Source organism: Patiria miniata, unplaced genomic scaffold, assembly GCF_015706575.1.
Source record: "Patiria miniata isolate m_02_andy unplaced genomic scaffold, ASM1570657v1 HiC_scaffold_26, whole genome shotgun sequence".
Lineage (NCBI taxonomy): Eukaryota > Metazoa > Echinodermata > Asteroidea > Valvatida > Asterinidae > Patiria > Patiria miniata.
This window is the reverse complement of record NW_024037065.1, coordinates 250,073-265,455: the sequence shown is the minus strand read 5'-3', so window position 1 is coordinate 265,455 and position 15,383 is coordinate 250,073. Positions and strand designations below refer to the sequence as shown.

The following is a 15,383-nucleotide window of genomic DNA, read 5'->3' as shown; positions in this document are numbered from 1 at the left end:
TGTTTTTAATATTGTAAATTATCATGCAATTTGACCTTCGGATTACAATGTGATAATGTGAATAAAATATACCATATACCATATACCATGAATAGAATTCATCTTTTTGTCATTATTCGAACTATTATTATATATAAGACTTATCCTGCCCTTAAAACCCCACATTTTTTATTTTATAAAAGAAATAAAGATTTTCAATATTTTCACAAGTTCCTGCTCAAATCTGCTTCGTACCAAGAAAGAGAGGGCGCTCATTTTAGTCATTATGAGGTTTGGGAAGAAATGCCAGTGCTATCCTCTTTCAAAAAAATTATGTTCAAAACTTGGGGTCATTGAAATGCGTAATTTAAGCAATCCTGGTTGAATCAAATTAATTCTTTTAAAATCAGTAATATGAATCCACATTTTAGCACGCTTCCAACATGCATACAATTCGCGTTTAAGCCCAATTTGAAAAAAAAAATGCTGGCAATCTCCGTGCCGGTTTTCTTACGCGCGGAGATATTCTAAAGCCGTCGCATCCTGGACGCAGACATTTTAAATTTAGTATGTGCGTAGTTGCACAAGTATAAGTTCTTGTGATAAGGTGTTTCCTAAACATCTTTTTTATGAATTTTCATAAATCAAAACGGATCACAGTCGCCAAAGGAAAAGAGACGAGTTAGTCAGAAAACGGTGTATTGGGGGGGGGGGGGGGAATCAAAAATATTAACCTGAGCGTGTTCCAATGTGTTAATATCTCAACTCAGGGCAGGAATTATTTCAATGGTAGAACATAAACCATGATCGTAAATTTACTTATATTTCCGTTTATAAATTATAATCCTCCTCTTTCATATTCACTGATACCACATCATAAAGACAATTGTATACAATGTAATGTACTTCATAATCCCGTTTATCATAGAGCTTATCAAAGTTAATTTTATAAAATACTACTAAATGCATCGTAATTTTGAACAAATTATTCCCAAGCTTGGTAATGAATTCATATACGACGTTCGATTTTGGGTGAATTTATGAACAATACTGAACAGAAATTATTCCGCTATAGCTACATCAATAATGCTAGATCAATAAGACCACAAAATATTGATGCTGCCTCTAACGTGGCGCACTTTAATTTCCCCTCAAGCGTCTTGCTTGAATGATAGTTTTACCCTAAAATTCACAGAGAGTGAAATTTGAGTGAGTTCAATAATCTCATTGAAATTTGAGTGAGTAAATAATCTGAGTAAAATACAATGTAGTACATTTTCTGACACGTTTTTTTAAGTTATGAGCCTGTGGAACATTTTGACACGATTTCCCCGTTTTATTTTGAGGTGCACGATGGACCACTTTAAGCTGTGCCAAAAAAATATTGAAATAATGGTTTTGACAAACACGATGCTGGGTATGTGGATGAAAAATAAAATATAATTAATTATATTTTATCCATTTCACAAATTGGTATAGGTTAAACTGTGGGATTATTTACATTTTTTCAAGTGCGTCATGGTAGGAATCCGTCCCCCCCCCCCCGATTTTCGTCCAGTTTTCGGAAATCAGATTTCGGAATTTCGTCATAGGTTTTTCGGTAACGACATTTTTACACAAAATTTTCAAAGCACGTTTTAGTGAGGTGAAAGTACTTATATTTAACTGAATGGGTTTGAAGCTCATCAACAAAGAAGTTTTGCAACACTGCTTGAGGTAATTTTGGGCAAAGTCTACATGCCACGTTAGGCCATAGGGTACCATCACATTCAATACGCTCAAAATGCTATCCGGGTTTTGACCTTAGCCTTGGGCTTATCCTTATTTCTACAAAGTTTGACTATATTAGAGTTGTATATAATATCAATGCACTGTTTTTATCCCACAAACTTGCCCCCGCGCGTCAGTCAAGCAGCAGCTAGGCTAGGCCAGGACCGAGCTGCTCATTATGCACAGCAGCTCAAAAACAATACAGTTTTGTAAATATTATGACATTTGATAAACAGCCGGTGACCTTCAATTTGACCCGGTCTATAAAGCTAGCTGACTAGCGCTTGCGGTACGCGCTACGTACGTGTGCGCGGCAAAGAACACACGTGACATTTAAAATGACAGCGCGAATGCGCTAGACGTAGACGTACTTCGACTACATACTTGACCTTGAAGGCTTGACGGTACATTTTTTATAACTTTCATAGTTTCACGCCCAGCAGTCAGATTGGGTTGATAATTATATCGAGGTGAGCATAATTGTGTTTATGTTATGCACTGGGTGATATACATGTACGTTCTTGTGCTCTTTCGTTTTCGTGTTTTGAAAATGTGTCAGGCCTAACTTAACTTTAGGCCCTATAGCCTGTAGCCCAGGTTGGACGACCAGTCTTCTTTGCACTAGGCCTACGACTTTGTTTGTCGCAATTTAATGAAGACTTTGTCCACTGGGCTAGGTTAGGCCATGGTTCGGCCCAATATTTTACTTTTTCGGAAAAGGCCCATGCATGCCTAAAACATATCTTGCTTGAATTATACTTGTAACCCAAGCTGCACGGTTAGCCAAATTGTTACTATAATGTTATTTAATAGTTTATAATAGGAGTAGGCCCTAGTTTATATGATCGAGTTCAAAATTGTGTTGACGCCATTTTCGTTATTTTCCGATTTTAAGTGTGCAAACAGCGACATCAGTTCCACATATTCAACGTTATTTTATTGCTAAACAAATTTAACAGTGATAACTTTTCTAAAAACTACAATCCTTTTTAATATTAAACATCAACTCTTCTGTGAATATGTAATGAGGTCATGTAAAAATTTTAGTGATAATTTTTATAAATGCTTTTTATTAAACATCAATGTTCTTGTGCATATGTAATGAGGTCATTTAACAATCAACTTGAATGCTTATCCAAAAACAATCCACTCTCCAGTGAATATCTTTGTTGTCATGTCACAAGTACATACCTAAGTACAGCAATATTACTCCGGCAGCACATTTAAATCCATCACAGTCTCACCCTCCATACGGAGTGACGCTGTCATTTGCGTGCAATTCAAACATAATTTGCATGCAAATGGCTAATTAAAGCATAATTAAGGCCATTGATTAGGTTCAGGGAACTGGTAAATGTAAAACCATTGGAAATTTTGTTCAATATGTATAATACTCATCATTTCTTATTCAAAATCAAAGGAATTCAGACAGTTCCTTTAAACAGTTTTTTTTTAAATGTTATATTCCATTAAAACAAGTTATGAATGTTATTAGGGCGCCCCTTTTTAATTCTTTTTAATTGTATGTTTCTCATTTCTAACCGACCACTTTTTTATGCTGTTGATCCTGTCTAGAATCTCTAATCAAGAAAAACGAATTAATTTTTAAAAAATTTTCCTTGATTTCAAGGGACAAAGCAATATTTTTTAATTTTCCTGGATTTCAAGGGACAAAGCAATATTTTTTTCCAGGTTTTTTTTCCTCCCGACCCTCCCACAAGGTAAAACAAAAATTAGGAACCATATTATTAAAAAGGGACGCCCTTATCATCAAACATATAATTGCAGGTTCCAAACACGTTAAGTGTAAACAAAAACAACATTTTAAATGTTTCCAGGATTAACAATTTGTTTTTAATTATGTTTGCTCTTAGTATAGTGCTCATCTCTAATAAAACATGGGTATTTCACACCCATTTAAAAAAATAGTTATTTCTTCATCTGAAGTTTGATCAACTAATCATGTGTAATATATCTGATAACCACCCCATCTCAACAACTAGTTAATGCAAGTTCTCAAGTTTTTCACCCCTGTTAAAATTATGTTAAAATACTGTCTGTAAATGATTGTCTTGATGCCAATGACCAATTAAAACATGGCTTTCATATGACGGTGAGAGAAAAAAAAACAAAGATAGGAGCCGTGTTGTAATTGGTCAAGGTGCCTCACAGCTGATAATGATGACTTCATACTGCTGTCGTACATTGTTGTAGTTCGTTCGTACGTACGCTTCGCTTTGTTTGTACTGAGCATGGAGGGATGGTACTTCCCTTTGGTAGCCATGATGAACATCCACCCATGAACTGAGTGAGTGTTGCTTGGTCTTGATCTTGATCTTGATGGAATAATTGATCAGCTCCTTTTGTAGGAACAACTGTGGAGGACGAAAATTGGCCATCTGCTTTTATGTACTGTAGTGCTATCATTATCAGAATAGCAGAAAAGCAGATACACTACAGCCACTGACACTGACAGCAGATTTAACGTTTTTGTTAAATGAATTTTTCTCGTCCAAAAGAAAGTGGACAGGAAGATCAGTAGTTCAAGTACCTTTGACCCATTTTTCAGGTCAACTCGGTCCGTGACCAACTCGGTCCGTGACCAACTCGGTCCGTAATCAACTTGGTCCCTATGGGAAATTGTACACAAAAAGATTGTGGATTTTTACTAGCTTCTTTTACTGTCCTATTACAATATTCAGTCTTGAAACAGAAATTTAACCAAATACAGCAATTCCACCATCCATCTTAGACTAATGTCACATCAACTCCCCCCCCCCAAAAAAAAATTTGAGACGAAGAAGAGAATGATAGGCCCGATGATAATTTAAGTTCAATGTTGTTTAAATTAAATTAAAGCTAAATTAAATAGGCCTGATGATAAGCACATGAATGATAAGAGAGTTGATATCGATAAAATATGTTGTAAAAAAGGTTGCATCTCGATCTTTAAAAAGCCACGTTCAAATTTGTCTGAAATGCATATGATTTTCCTTAGCCTTTGTGCATATCCAAAGAATAGACAGTTTTCTTCATTATATTAATCCCCAAACTCGGTCACGGACCGAGTTGGTGACGGACCGAGTCGGTCACGGACCGAGTTGGCTCGGACCAAGTTGGTCACGGACCGAGTTGACCGGCACCTCTACAAATCACCATATTTAACGTTTGGACAGGTTTGGCGATTAGTAGGGTCAAAGGCCATCCAGATATTTCAAACTTCTACTATCAAACGTCCCAACGAAACCATCATTTTCAGCCCCAAAATTGCTATAAAACGACCAGTTATGCAGCAATGGTTGACTTACCATCTGGATGGAAAGTGGAAGTTTCAGCATTATTCTTAGGAGTTCTTTTGGAGGTTCAGTAATCCAAGAACCAAGATCTGCGTACGAGTCGTCCTGCGTACGAGTTGGTTCGCGTACAAGTTGACCTGTTTCCTTTTCCCGAGTGTCAATAAAGGACGTATGAAATCTTGGGATGTCATGGATGTAAACATTCCTTACAGCAGAGTAAGGTCTCACAATCGAAATAGCTGAAACTTGGCAAATGGTGCATTGCACATGGCTATCTCTGTAAGGTTTTGAAAGTACCAAAACATTTTTTGTTGGTGAAGTCCCTGCACATTGTGCTCCTGGAGAAGTGTCTACTCTTATTACAAGATCTGTACCAAGTCCTATAAGCTACGAACTGATCTGGAGAGGTCAGCTGATAAAGCAGTGAAAATAGGAAGAGTGTTCTTCAGGACCACTACAACACCACAAGAGGAAAATGACTAGTTTCATATATATGATCATTAATGAATTGAACAAAGAAAATTGACATGAACGGAGTTCGCAGGTTCAAATCCGGTTCCTGTCAATTTTTCTTTGTTCAATTAAGAATTAACTTCCTCTTTTAATAGACGCACGCAGATCGTGACATGCAGGTATTGGGAATTGAAGCATACAATTGAAAGACAATGGCATTTTTTTGCAGGCTATTTGGTATTTGAGCCAAATGCTACAAGGACTGCACAGTGATGATGAAAGCATAGAGGGTACAGACAGAGGTGAAGATGATGATGGAGTCGAAGACAGAGGTGAAGACGGAGTTGAAGATGGAGGAGAAGATGTAGATGAGGACAGAGACGAAGATGTAGATCGCGACATGGATGGAGTTGATGGTGGAGATGAAGATGTGGGTGAAGACGATGATGAATATGGAGACACAGACGAATACGGAGACGATGATAAAGATGATGATGTTAGCTGTGTTCAATTGGAAAGTAGTACTGTAAGTGAGCAGTAAAGCTTGGGTAAAATTATTATTTATTGTGAATATTGACTTCAATATGAGCAACTTAGGTGAAGTTTGGAACTTAAACAGTCATGAAATTGGTTGTGAATTTTACCGATGCTACCTACTGTACGTGACATTCCCCAACTATGTAGTTTTAAAAATGACGAACAAGGAATAAATAAAATAATGTCATCAACCGTGACTAGCAGTATTTCTTAACTTAGCAGCTGAAAATAATGAGAACACCCAAAAAAATTGAAAGAAATTAGGGCTTCTGCAACGTGGTAAAAATAGGGAACGGATAATTTTAATTTGGTGTCATCACTTGTTATGCAGTGAAGGTGACGTCCAACCTGGTCTACCTTTTATAATGATTTCCCAATCAGCTGTGTTCAGAATGGTCTATCCACTCCATGCATGACAGGCAGGATTTCTTCTAAGAGTACAGTGCGTCCGACATGCAGCCATATCTTGCAAACAAGTTCTGAGATATCGGACGTACTCTGTCCCTTTTGAAATGATGAGTCCATAGACTAATCTGGTGACCACAATTAGAAGCTAATACTGAAATGGTGCTATACTTTCTAATTGTACGTGTGCGCTCCATGCTCCTTAGACCAATAGGGAGTTTACAATTTGCTTAAAAAAGCGCATACACATGTTGCCGTCTAACATATAGATACACGGAACTAAAAGAACACAATTACAAAAACAATATTTTATAGGTTGGAGGTGGAGACAGAAGTAGAGTTGGCAACAAGGACAAAGATGGAAAAGATGCAAATGAAGAAGAGGATAGAGATAAAGATCAAGACGTTGAAGATGTTGGTGAAGACGAAGATAGAGATGGAGAAAGATACCTTTTGGTGGCGAGGATGAAGATGATGTTAGCTGGGTTCCATCAGAGAGTAGTACTGTAAGTGAGCCGTATAACCCTGTGTAAAATCAAGGATTGACATATTGATCCTAATATTGATTGACATCACCCTGACGCAAATTCATCTTATGAATACTTGTTTAAAATAATTACTTCCGTGAACCACATTATGATTGTACATATTTCACAGAAAGAGTTCAGGCACAAAACGCAACATGCCACTTTCCCCTGAAAAAGACCAGCATCATTAGCTTATTATCCTAGTACCGTTTTAAACCTCACCCCCTTCAGCTTCGTTCATATGGTCATGCCAATCCAATAGCAAATTATGTTGCATTCTGCAGTGTACCAGCTTCACACAACTACAGGTATACTGCTGCATCCATAAGGATTCAACTGGTATTTTTTGGCCTTGTGGAAAAGGCTTTTTGGGGGGCAGACACTGTTTATTCAAGTTGTATGCCCAAAACTAAAAACTTTGTACCCTGTACATAGATTTTGTACATAGATTTTAACGCTGGCACTTTGGACCTTGGCTTTTACCATGGCTTTGTTAACTATCAAGGGTAAAGAAGAGAGCACGAGGATATGGAGAACGAAGAAATAGACGGAGGTGGAGACAGAGCTAGTGACGGAGGTGGAAACCGAGTTGGAAATGGACGCAAACGAAACAGTCATATTACAAAGTAGTATAAACCTGTACGAAAGAGTTTTTAATTTCAAAACAATTTTTCAGTTGTTTATCACTTAACACAAACCGGCAACAAAATGAAATGTCATTACTGGAGTGTAACACTACATTGTGAGGCAAGTGCATAGCATACGTTGTTAAAATCGAAGGAGCTACTCCTTCGCAAATGTTAGCTCTGCAGCATTAGAGTGAATGAAAGCTAATTTTGGTCACCGGAATTAGTCTATATCTCTATAGCTTAGGGACAGGGAACACTGCAAGACACGTCACACAACCTCATTGAGGTTGTTAAAAAAAATAGTGCAAGAGTTTGATGGATTCATTACTGCAAAGCCAACCATAGTTTCATGTAGCATAGGGCAGATGCATGCCCATCTTTTTAAAATCCAAAATGGTTGGGCGATGAGTTAAGAATGTTTAAGAATTTAAAAGGTTCTTAGCAAGAAACCTTTAGGGATTAAAGACAACATTTACGAAAGATCTTACAATTTTTTGCATGTAATAACAATTAACAAACATAATAGTAATGCTCACTAGCTCTTTTACACAATAAGCTAATCCACCTTGGAACTTTTTAATATATTTTTCTATATACTTGTATGCTATGCTAAAGGTAGAGGTTTCCAGTTTTTAACTTTAAAAATGTGTATTAATAACTATTTTCTGTGATTTGAATTGTTTAACATTATAACAGGGAAAAAGAACTCCACAAACATGCAGCTTGTGCCACAGGGCTGTGGTGTATTTGGCGCAGTATCTTCAAAGGCAACTCAAAATAAAAAACAAAGACGCAGGGAAGAAGGAGTTGTTCAAAGCAAGAGAATGGTGAAACAAAAAGTAAAATTAAAATAACAGTTTTGGAATGACATGGACCTTGCGTACAAATTTGGGTTGCATGTTCATGTAATAATAATTATAATTTAGTTAACTAATGAGCTCTCTCCAGGACCAGCCTGTTCGAGAGCGCTTTACATATTAAAAATCCTATAAAAAATATACATGTACATGAAAAATTGATCAAAAATACAAAAAGCCATCAAAACTACATGTAATTAACATCAGAATTCCAAAAGGAACATACTATATACATGAACTAGTATGCTTAAAATGTAATGACAGTTGTACTGTCCTCCTTAAGGTGTATCTAACCAAAATTAGACAGCCAGCCAAACTCCTATCAAGAACAACGAGGGAGTCAGGAAGTAGCGTCCAAGCTCCAAGTTTAATCGTCCGTGAAAAAGGAGTGAAACTGTGTAACAAGAAGTAGAAAAAATGCACTAAGTAAAGTGGCTCATGGGCTTTGAAGGCTTAACAGTTTAAAGTTGACTAAACACCACTAATCTTAAATCTCAAAACATGCAATAATTAAGAAAAAGAGTGGTAACAAATGTCAATGAGTGTATCTATCCTTTAAATAAAAGATAATACCCATAAATAACAGCAAGCAAAAAGCGCGAAATAAACCTAAGCGGATTTTCTATAAAACAGAAAGGTACATGTAAAACACGCTATGTTATTAACCAGTTACGATATGGCCGAGCGACATAGACGAGATTGTTTACCTAAAATCCGAGTCCGAAAACAGCCCTAAATACCTCTAATTATAGCTACAAAATGCAAGAGGAAATGGCATAAACTTACAGACAATGCTTTCACAGGTGACTACAGGGATGGCAGTTGATCAGGTGTCAAAAACGAGTTGCAAAAATGTGGGAACTTGCATAAAATTGTCAAAAACGTTTTCATGAACATATGTGAAAAAACTGGCAAAACGAAAAACTCAATAGAGGGCGCTGCTTAAGAAAACTGGACAAACGGTCCAGAACACTCCCCGCTTGATGTCTTTAAGATGTCACTACTACAGGAACATATTTACAAAGTTCAGTCCTCTTTGGGTAGCAGCAGTACGACTTCTGCGATAGGTCTCACGAACTTCTTGGTGGTGCCTTGCGCGGTGACCTTCACTTCCAAGGTGCGGACCTTCCCATCGTCTCCTACGAAGGTGGAAGTAACTAGCGCCAGGGGCCACTCGTTGCGGGCAACTTGCTTGTCTTTCAAGAGTACCAGGTCTCCCTCTTGAAGGTTGCGACGAGTTTCCGTCCACTTTCGCCGACTCTGTAAGGTGGGGAGGTACTCGTGGCTCCAGCGGGACCAGAACTTGCTTGCGAGACTCTGCACTAGTCTCCACTGGCTCTTGAACAGGTCCTTGTCAGTGAAGTCTCCAGGAGGAGGAGGTGCACCAACCTTCTGGGTAAGTAGCATGGCAGGTGTCAGGATGAACGGTGGGCCGGGATCGGTAGAGACTGGAACCAGCGGTCTTGCATTGATGATGGCTGTAACTTCGGCTAAGAAGGTGCACAGGACTTCATGGGACAGGCCAGATTTGTTTTGTAGCATCATGGAGTCGAGGATTCTACGTGCTACTCCAATCATCCGCTCCCAGGCACCTCCCATGTGTGATGAGTGGGGTGGGTTGAATTCCCAAGTGCAGCCATGTTCGCTGAGGTAGTGTTGAACATCATTCCCCTGCTGCTGCTCCTTTCCAAGCTGTAACTCGTTGCAGGCTCCGATGAAATTCGTTCCGCAATCCGATCTCAGCTGTTTTGCTGGTCCACGGATGGCGAAGAACCTCCGGAGTGCATTGATGCAACTTGAAGTGTCCATGGCCTCTATGACTTCTATGTGGATTGCTCTCGTGCTCATGCAAGTGAACAACACCGCCCAGCGTTTGCTTTGAGCTTGATCTCCTCTGGTGCGGCGGGCGACGACTGTCCACGGGCCGAAGACATCTAAGCCCACAAAGGTGAATGGTGGTGATGTGCCGAGTCTCTCTGGGGGTAAGTCAGCCATCTTCTGCTCTTCCATTCTCCCACGAAGTTTCTTGCATGTCACACACTTATGTAGGACAGAGTTGATGAGCCTCTTACCGCCGACAATCCACAAGCCTGATGCTCGGATGGCTCCTTCAGTGAAGTGGCGACCTTGATGCTTCACTTGCTCATGGTAGTGTCGTACCAGCAGTGTAGAAACATGGTTGCGTCCTGGTAGGAGAATGGGATTTTTCTCGCTGTTGTCCAGCTGTGCATGCTTCAGACGGCCTCCTACTTTGATGAATCCGTCTTCTAGTGTGGGATTCAGCTTCGAGAGTGAACTTGAAGTAGAAACATCGCTCTTCTGTTCAAGAGACGCAAACTCGTCGGAGTAGACATCTCCCTGAACTGACTTGATGATGACACTCTTGGCTTGAGCCAACTCATCTGGAGTGCGTGGTTTGTTGCACTGATGCCAACCTCTGCATTCCGCTGACTGGTCTGCCAGGTCCTTCTTGAAGGAGTGAGTGACATGAATGAGGAACGCAACACCTCTCAGGAGTGATTTCCAAGTTGAGAAGTGCTCAAAGCGCTTTGGTGTGAGCTGTCTCTCTTCGGTCTTGGTGATGAAACTTCTCACCTCGGGCCGAATTTCTGCATCTGAGTCCGGGGCAACCAGCTCCAAGGAATCTTGGTTCTCCGCGTCAGCTTTGCCTGGTTTGTGTAGGAAAGCTGGTCCTGTGAACTATGATGTAGTGGTGAGTTGGGATGCCGGAACTGCTCTGGAAGCGTGGTCAGCTGGGTTGTGCTTTGTTGGTACGTAGTGCCACTGGTCTGGCTGTGTTGTCTGTCGGATGCGCTGGACTCGGTTGTGTACATACACGTAGAAACGCTTGGTTTCATTGTATATATACCCGAGCACGACTTTACTGTCACAGTAGAAGTTCACGGCATCTGGCTTGATGTCAATTTCGTCTAGGATGAGTTCTGCTACCTCTACTGCCAGGACTGCAGCGCACAGCTCTAGACGGGGTATGGTTGGTTGTGACTGAGGAGTCAACTTAGCTTTCCCCAGAACGAAGCCCACGTCAACTTGTCCAGTTTCGTCAACAGTTCTGAGATAGGCAACTGCAGCGACGGCTTTGATGGATGCGTCTGAAAACATGCACAACTCGGTGTGCTGTGCCTTGGAAAGGGACTTCGAAGAATAGGTGCGTGGGATGTGAAGATTCTTCAACTCCTGAAGTGAATCTCTCCATGCTTCCCATTCTTTCAGCTTTCCTTCAGGGAGGGGTGCATCCCAACTGCAAGTGTCAGTGGTGAGTTCACGCAGTATGGTTCTGCCTTGTATGGTGACTGGAGCTACAAGGCCAAGTGGATCGAAGAGACTGTTGACTGTCGACAGGACTCCACGGCGTGTGAATGGTTTGTCGCCACTCGATACCTTGAAGGTGAAGGTGTCTGTCGTGGTTTCCCAGGAAAGTCCTAGACTGCGTTGGACAGGTCCAGTCTCATCTCCTGTGCCGAAATCTTTCATGCCCTTGGCATGATCATCGGCGGGGAAGGCCTGCATCACAGTGGTGCTGTTTGAAGCAATTTTGTGCAGTCGTAGGTTGGATTCAGCGAGCGATGCTCGGGTTCTCTGCAGCAAGTCGATGGCCTCTTCCTCTGTCGGCAGAGATTTGAGTCCATCATCAACGTAGAAATGTCTTTCGACGAACTCTCGAGTGTCTGCGCCATGGACTTGTTCACCTGCTTGCGCGGCTCGTCTCAGACCGTACATGGCGACCGCAGGGGATGGACTGTTTCCGAAGACGTGCACTTTCATGCGGTAGTCGATGACATCCTTTGTGGTGTCGTTGTCTCTGTACCACAGGAATCGGAGGTAATTGCGGTGGTCTTCTCTCACAACGAAGCAGTAGAACATCTGCTGGATGTCGGCTATGATGGCCACAGGTTCTTTCCTGAACCGTATTAGAACTCCCAGCAGGCTGTTGTTTAGGTCTGGGCCGGTGAGTAGAACATCATTGAGGGAGAATCCATGATGTTGAGCACTCGAGTCGAAGACTACTCGTATTTTCTCCGGTTTTTGTGGATGGTATACGCCAAAGGTTGGTAGGTACCAACACTCCTCTCCGGTTCTCAAAGGAGGTGCTTTCTCTGCGTGGTCGTTTTCGAATAACTTCTGTATGAAGTCGATAAATTGCTTCTTCATCTCCGGCTTCCTATCTAAGCTGCGTCGTAGAGATAAAAGACGGGTGACAGCATGCTCCCGGTTGTTTGGAAGATGAGGTCTGGGTGTTCTGAACGGCAATGGAGCTACCCAGCTGTTGGTGTCATCTTTCTTGAATTCTCCATCCATCATCTGTAGAAAGATTGTGTCTTCGATGGAGAGAGCTGGCTTGTTGTCTTCAGGGGTTGTTCTGAATACTTCTCTTCCGAGTTTGTCATCAGCTGGTCTTCTGACTGGGTTACTGATGAGCGTCCGTGATGAAGCATCCTGCTGCTCCCCGCTGTGAGTTGCCTTCTCTCTCAGGCAGATGTGATTCTTGCATGGAGCCAGAAAAGAGGGGCGTCCGCTCTCCAGAACATGGGTTTTGAAGCTGTTTACAGTTGGCACATATGCATCTCCCAGACAGACTTCACCGATGAGGACCCAGCCAATGTCAAGTCGCTGAGCAAAAGGGGCGTTGTGTGGGCCGTTTATCTGCTCTCTCACCTTGTGTACCCTGAGGATGTCTCTCCCTAGCAGCAAAAGGATTTCAGCATTCGGATCCAACTTGGGGATGTATGGTGCTACAGACTTCAGGTGGGCGTGGTGAAGAGCTACGTCAGGCGTTGGTATCTCTGCCCTGTTGTTTAGGATCTCGTTGCACTCGATGAGAGGAGGGAGAGGCAGGCTTACTCCTCCATTCACAGCTTCAATCTGGAAACCATCAGCTTTCCTCCCTGTCATTTCTGTAACTCCTGCACAGGTTCTAAGGGAATAGGGTGATGGGCTGCTTCGGATGTCAAACTGATCAAAGAAGTCAGATTTCGCCAGTGACCGGTTACTCTGGTCGTCTATTACTGCGTACATCTCGACAGCACTCTCAGGTTGGTCCTGTGGGTAAACTTTCACCAGGCATATTTTGGCACATGACTTTGCCGATAGGCCCTCACCGCATACCTCTGTGCATTGTGAGTTGACAACAGGTGGGCTGGATTGGGCAACTTCCTCCTCCCCGCCATGCTGTGGTGTGGGGGTAAAGGCCTTCAGAGTCCAGGGGGCAGGACCAGGATGCATGGCTGTGCTGTGATGATTACTGTTGCATTCGGTGCATTTCAGTGGAATCACACATTCCTTCGCAAGATGAGAGATTGATGCGCAGCACTTGAAGCAAATTCCATTTTCTCTGAGGAAGGCCCTTCGCTCGTCTATGGTCTTTGCTCTGAAAGCCCTGCATTTCTTCAGGGGATGTGGTTTTTGATGGAGGGGGCAGCTTTTACCGGGATCGCTCTTCTTTGCGTCAGAGTCTGCACTCGATTCAGCCACTATGGAGACATCTGTCTTATGTACGGATATCGGTGCTCTCATACTAGTGTTTCTAGTGGTGGGTTTGTCTGCTCTCATGGGGCCACTGTTGTTGCTGGAGATGGTGAAACTCGGGTCATTTCTGGTTTTGGCTTCTGAGCAGATGAATTCAGCAAAGAAGGAGAATGGGGGAAAGCAGGCATTGTGTTGTTTTTTGTACCTTGATCCCTTGGTGATCCATCTCTCCTGCAGGCCATGTGGTAATTTCTCAACTATGGGATTGACACCACGTGCCGTGTCCAAGTAGCTGAGACCAGGTAAGTATCCGTCTTCCTTCGCGCATTGGACTTCCATGAGCAGATCACCAAGCTGTCTCAACTTGAGCGGATCTCTGCTGTTGATGCGTGGAAAACCGTCCAGTCTGCGAAAGAGGGCGCTTTCGATGACCTCTGGTGCTGCGTATTGCTCTTTCAGCCGTTCCCATGACTTCTTCAGAGCTGTGGTCGGGTCCTTTATGTGCACAGCACAGATTCTTTTGACGTGGTCTGATGATTCTTTCCCCAGCCACTTCACTAGCAGGTCAAGCTCTTCGCTTGGTGTTATACCCAGGTCCTTTGTTGCATTGTGAAATGATGATCGCCAAGCTCTGTAGTTTTCGGGTCGATCATCAAAATGTGTGAGTCCTGTGTTGACTAACTCACGGCGTGCAAGATACTTGGCAAAGTCATTACCTTGATCTCCTGCAGGGGTCTTCTGGGGGGAATGGGGGCGTGTCTGGTTTCCCACTGACGTCGGACTGCATTGCAGGGGACAAGATGTGACTTCAGCATTGGCAGGATTCAGTGGTGAGGGGGGTCTCATGTTGTAAGCAGGTTCGAGGCTTGGCATTGATGAAAAACCAGTTTGAAATTCAGCTTGTTGCTGAACGTAGTCTTTCGTGCGCTGAGTGATGTCTGCTGGAGGAAGTGGTGTGCTTATTTTGTTGACTGACAATCCAGTTTCCATCTCCATGGCTGCTTCCAATGCCTCGGCTTGAGCCAAAGTTGCTGCTGCCTCTCTTTGGTGGCCCAGCAATCCCAAATCTGCATCTAGTTTGGCCCTCTGCAATTTCATTTTTGCCTCGTCTTCAGCAAAAGATGCACGGACTCTCGCCGCCTCCGCTTTGGCACGGGCTCTGGCTACTTCACTCAATGATGAAGATGAGCGTGTGACCCTTGAACTTGCCCGAGAGGCTCGATCATCGCATTTGTCTTCAATGATGAAGATGAGTCGCCTTGATCGACTGCCGCAGTTATAACACCAGCTGGTTACTGTCTTTTCACTGTACTGTCCTCCTTAAGGTGTATCTAACCAAAATTAGACAGCCAGCCAAACTCCTATCAAGAACAACGAGGGAGTCAGGAAGTAGCGTCCAAGCTCCAAGTTTAATCGTCCGTGAAAAAGGAGTGAAACTGTGTAACA

General features: G+C 42.3%; 2 protein-coding genes across 2 annotated transcripts; one reads left to right on the top strand and one right to left on the bottom strand.

The window, feature by feature from the left end:
• Positions 1 to 5,748: 5,748 nt before the first annotated feature.
• LOC119733660 (protein bfr2-like) lies at positions 5,749 to 6,950 on the top strand. Its single transcript, XM_038207058.1, has 2 exons — positions 5,749 to 6,024; positions 6,756 to 6,950. The coding sequence occupies exons 1-2, from the start codon at positions 5,749 to 5,751 to the stop codon at positions 6,948 to 6,950; spliced, it is 471 nt and encodes a 156-aa protein (XP_038062986.1).
• A 2,529-nt stretch (positions 6,951 to 9,479) lies between these two features.
• Positions 9,480 to 15,035, bottom strand: LOC119733659. The gene is made up of 2 exons (XM_038207057.1): positions 11,229 to 15,035; positions 9,480 to 11,153 (listed from the first exon to the last, which is right to left on the bottom strand). The coding sequence occupies exons 1-2, from the start codon at positions 15,033 to 15,035 to the stop codon at positions 9,480 to 9,482; spliced, it is 5,481 nt and encodes a 1,826-aa protein (XP_038062985.1).
• Positions 15,036 to 15,383: the final 348 nt, after the last annotated feature.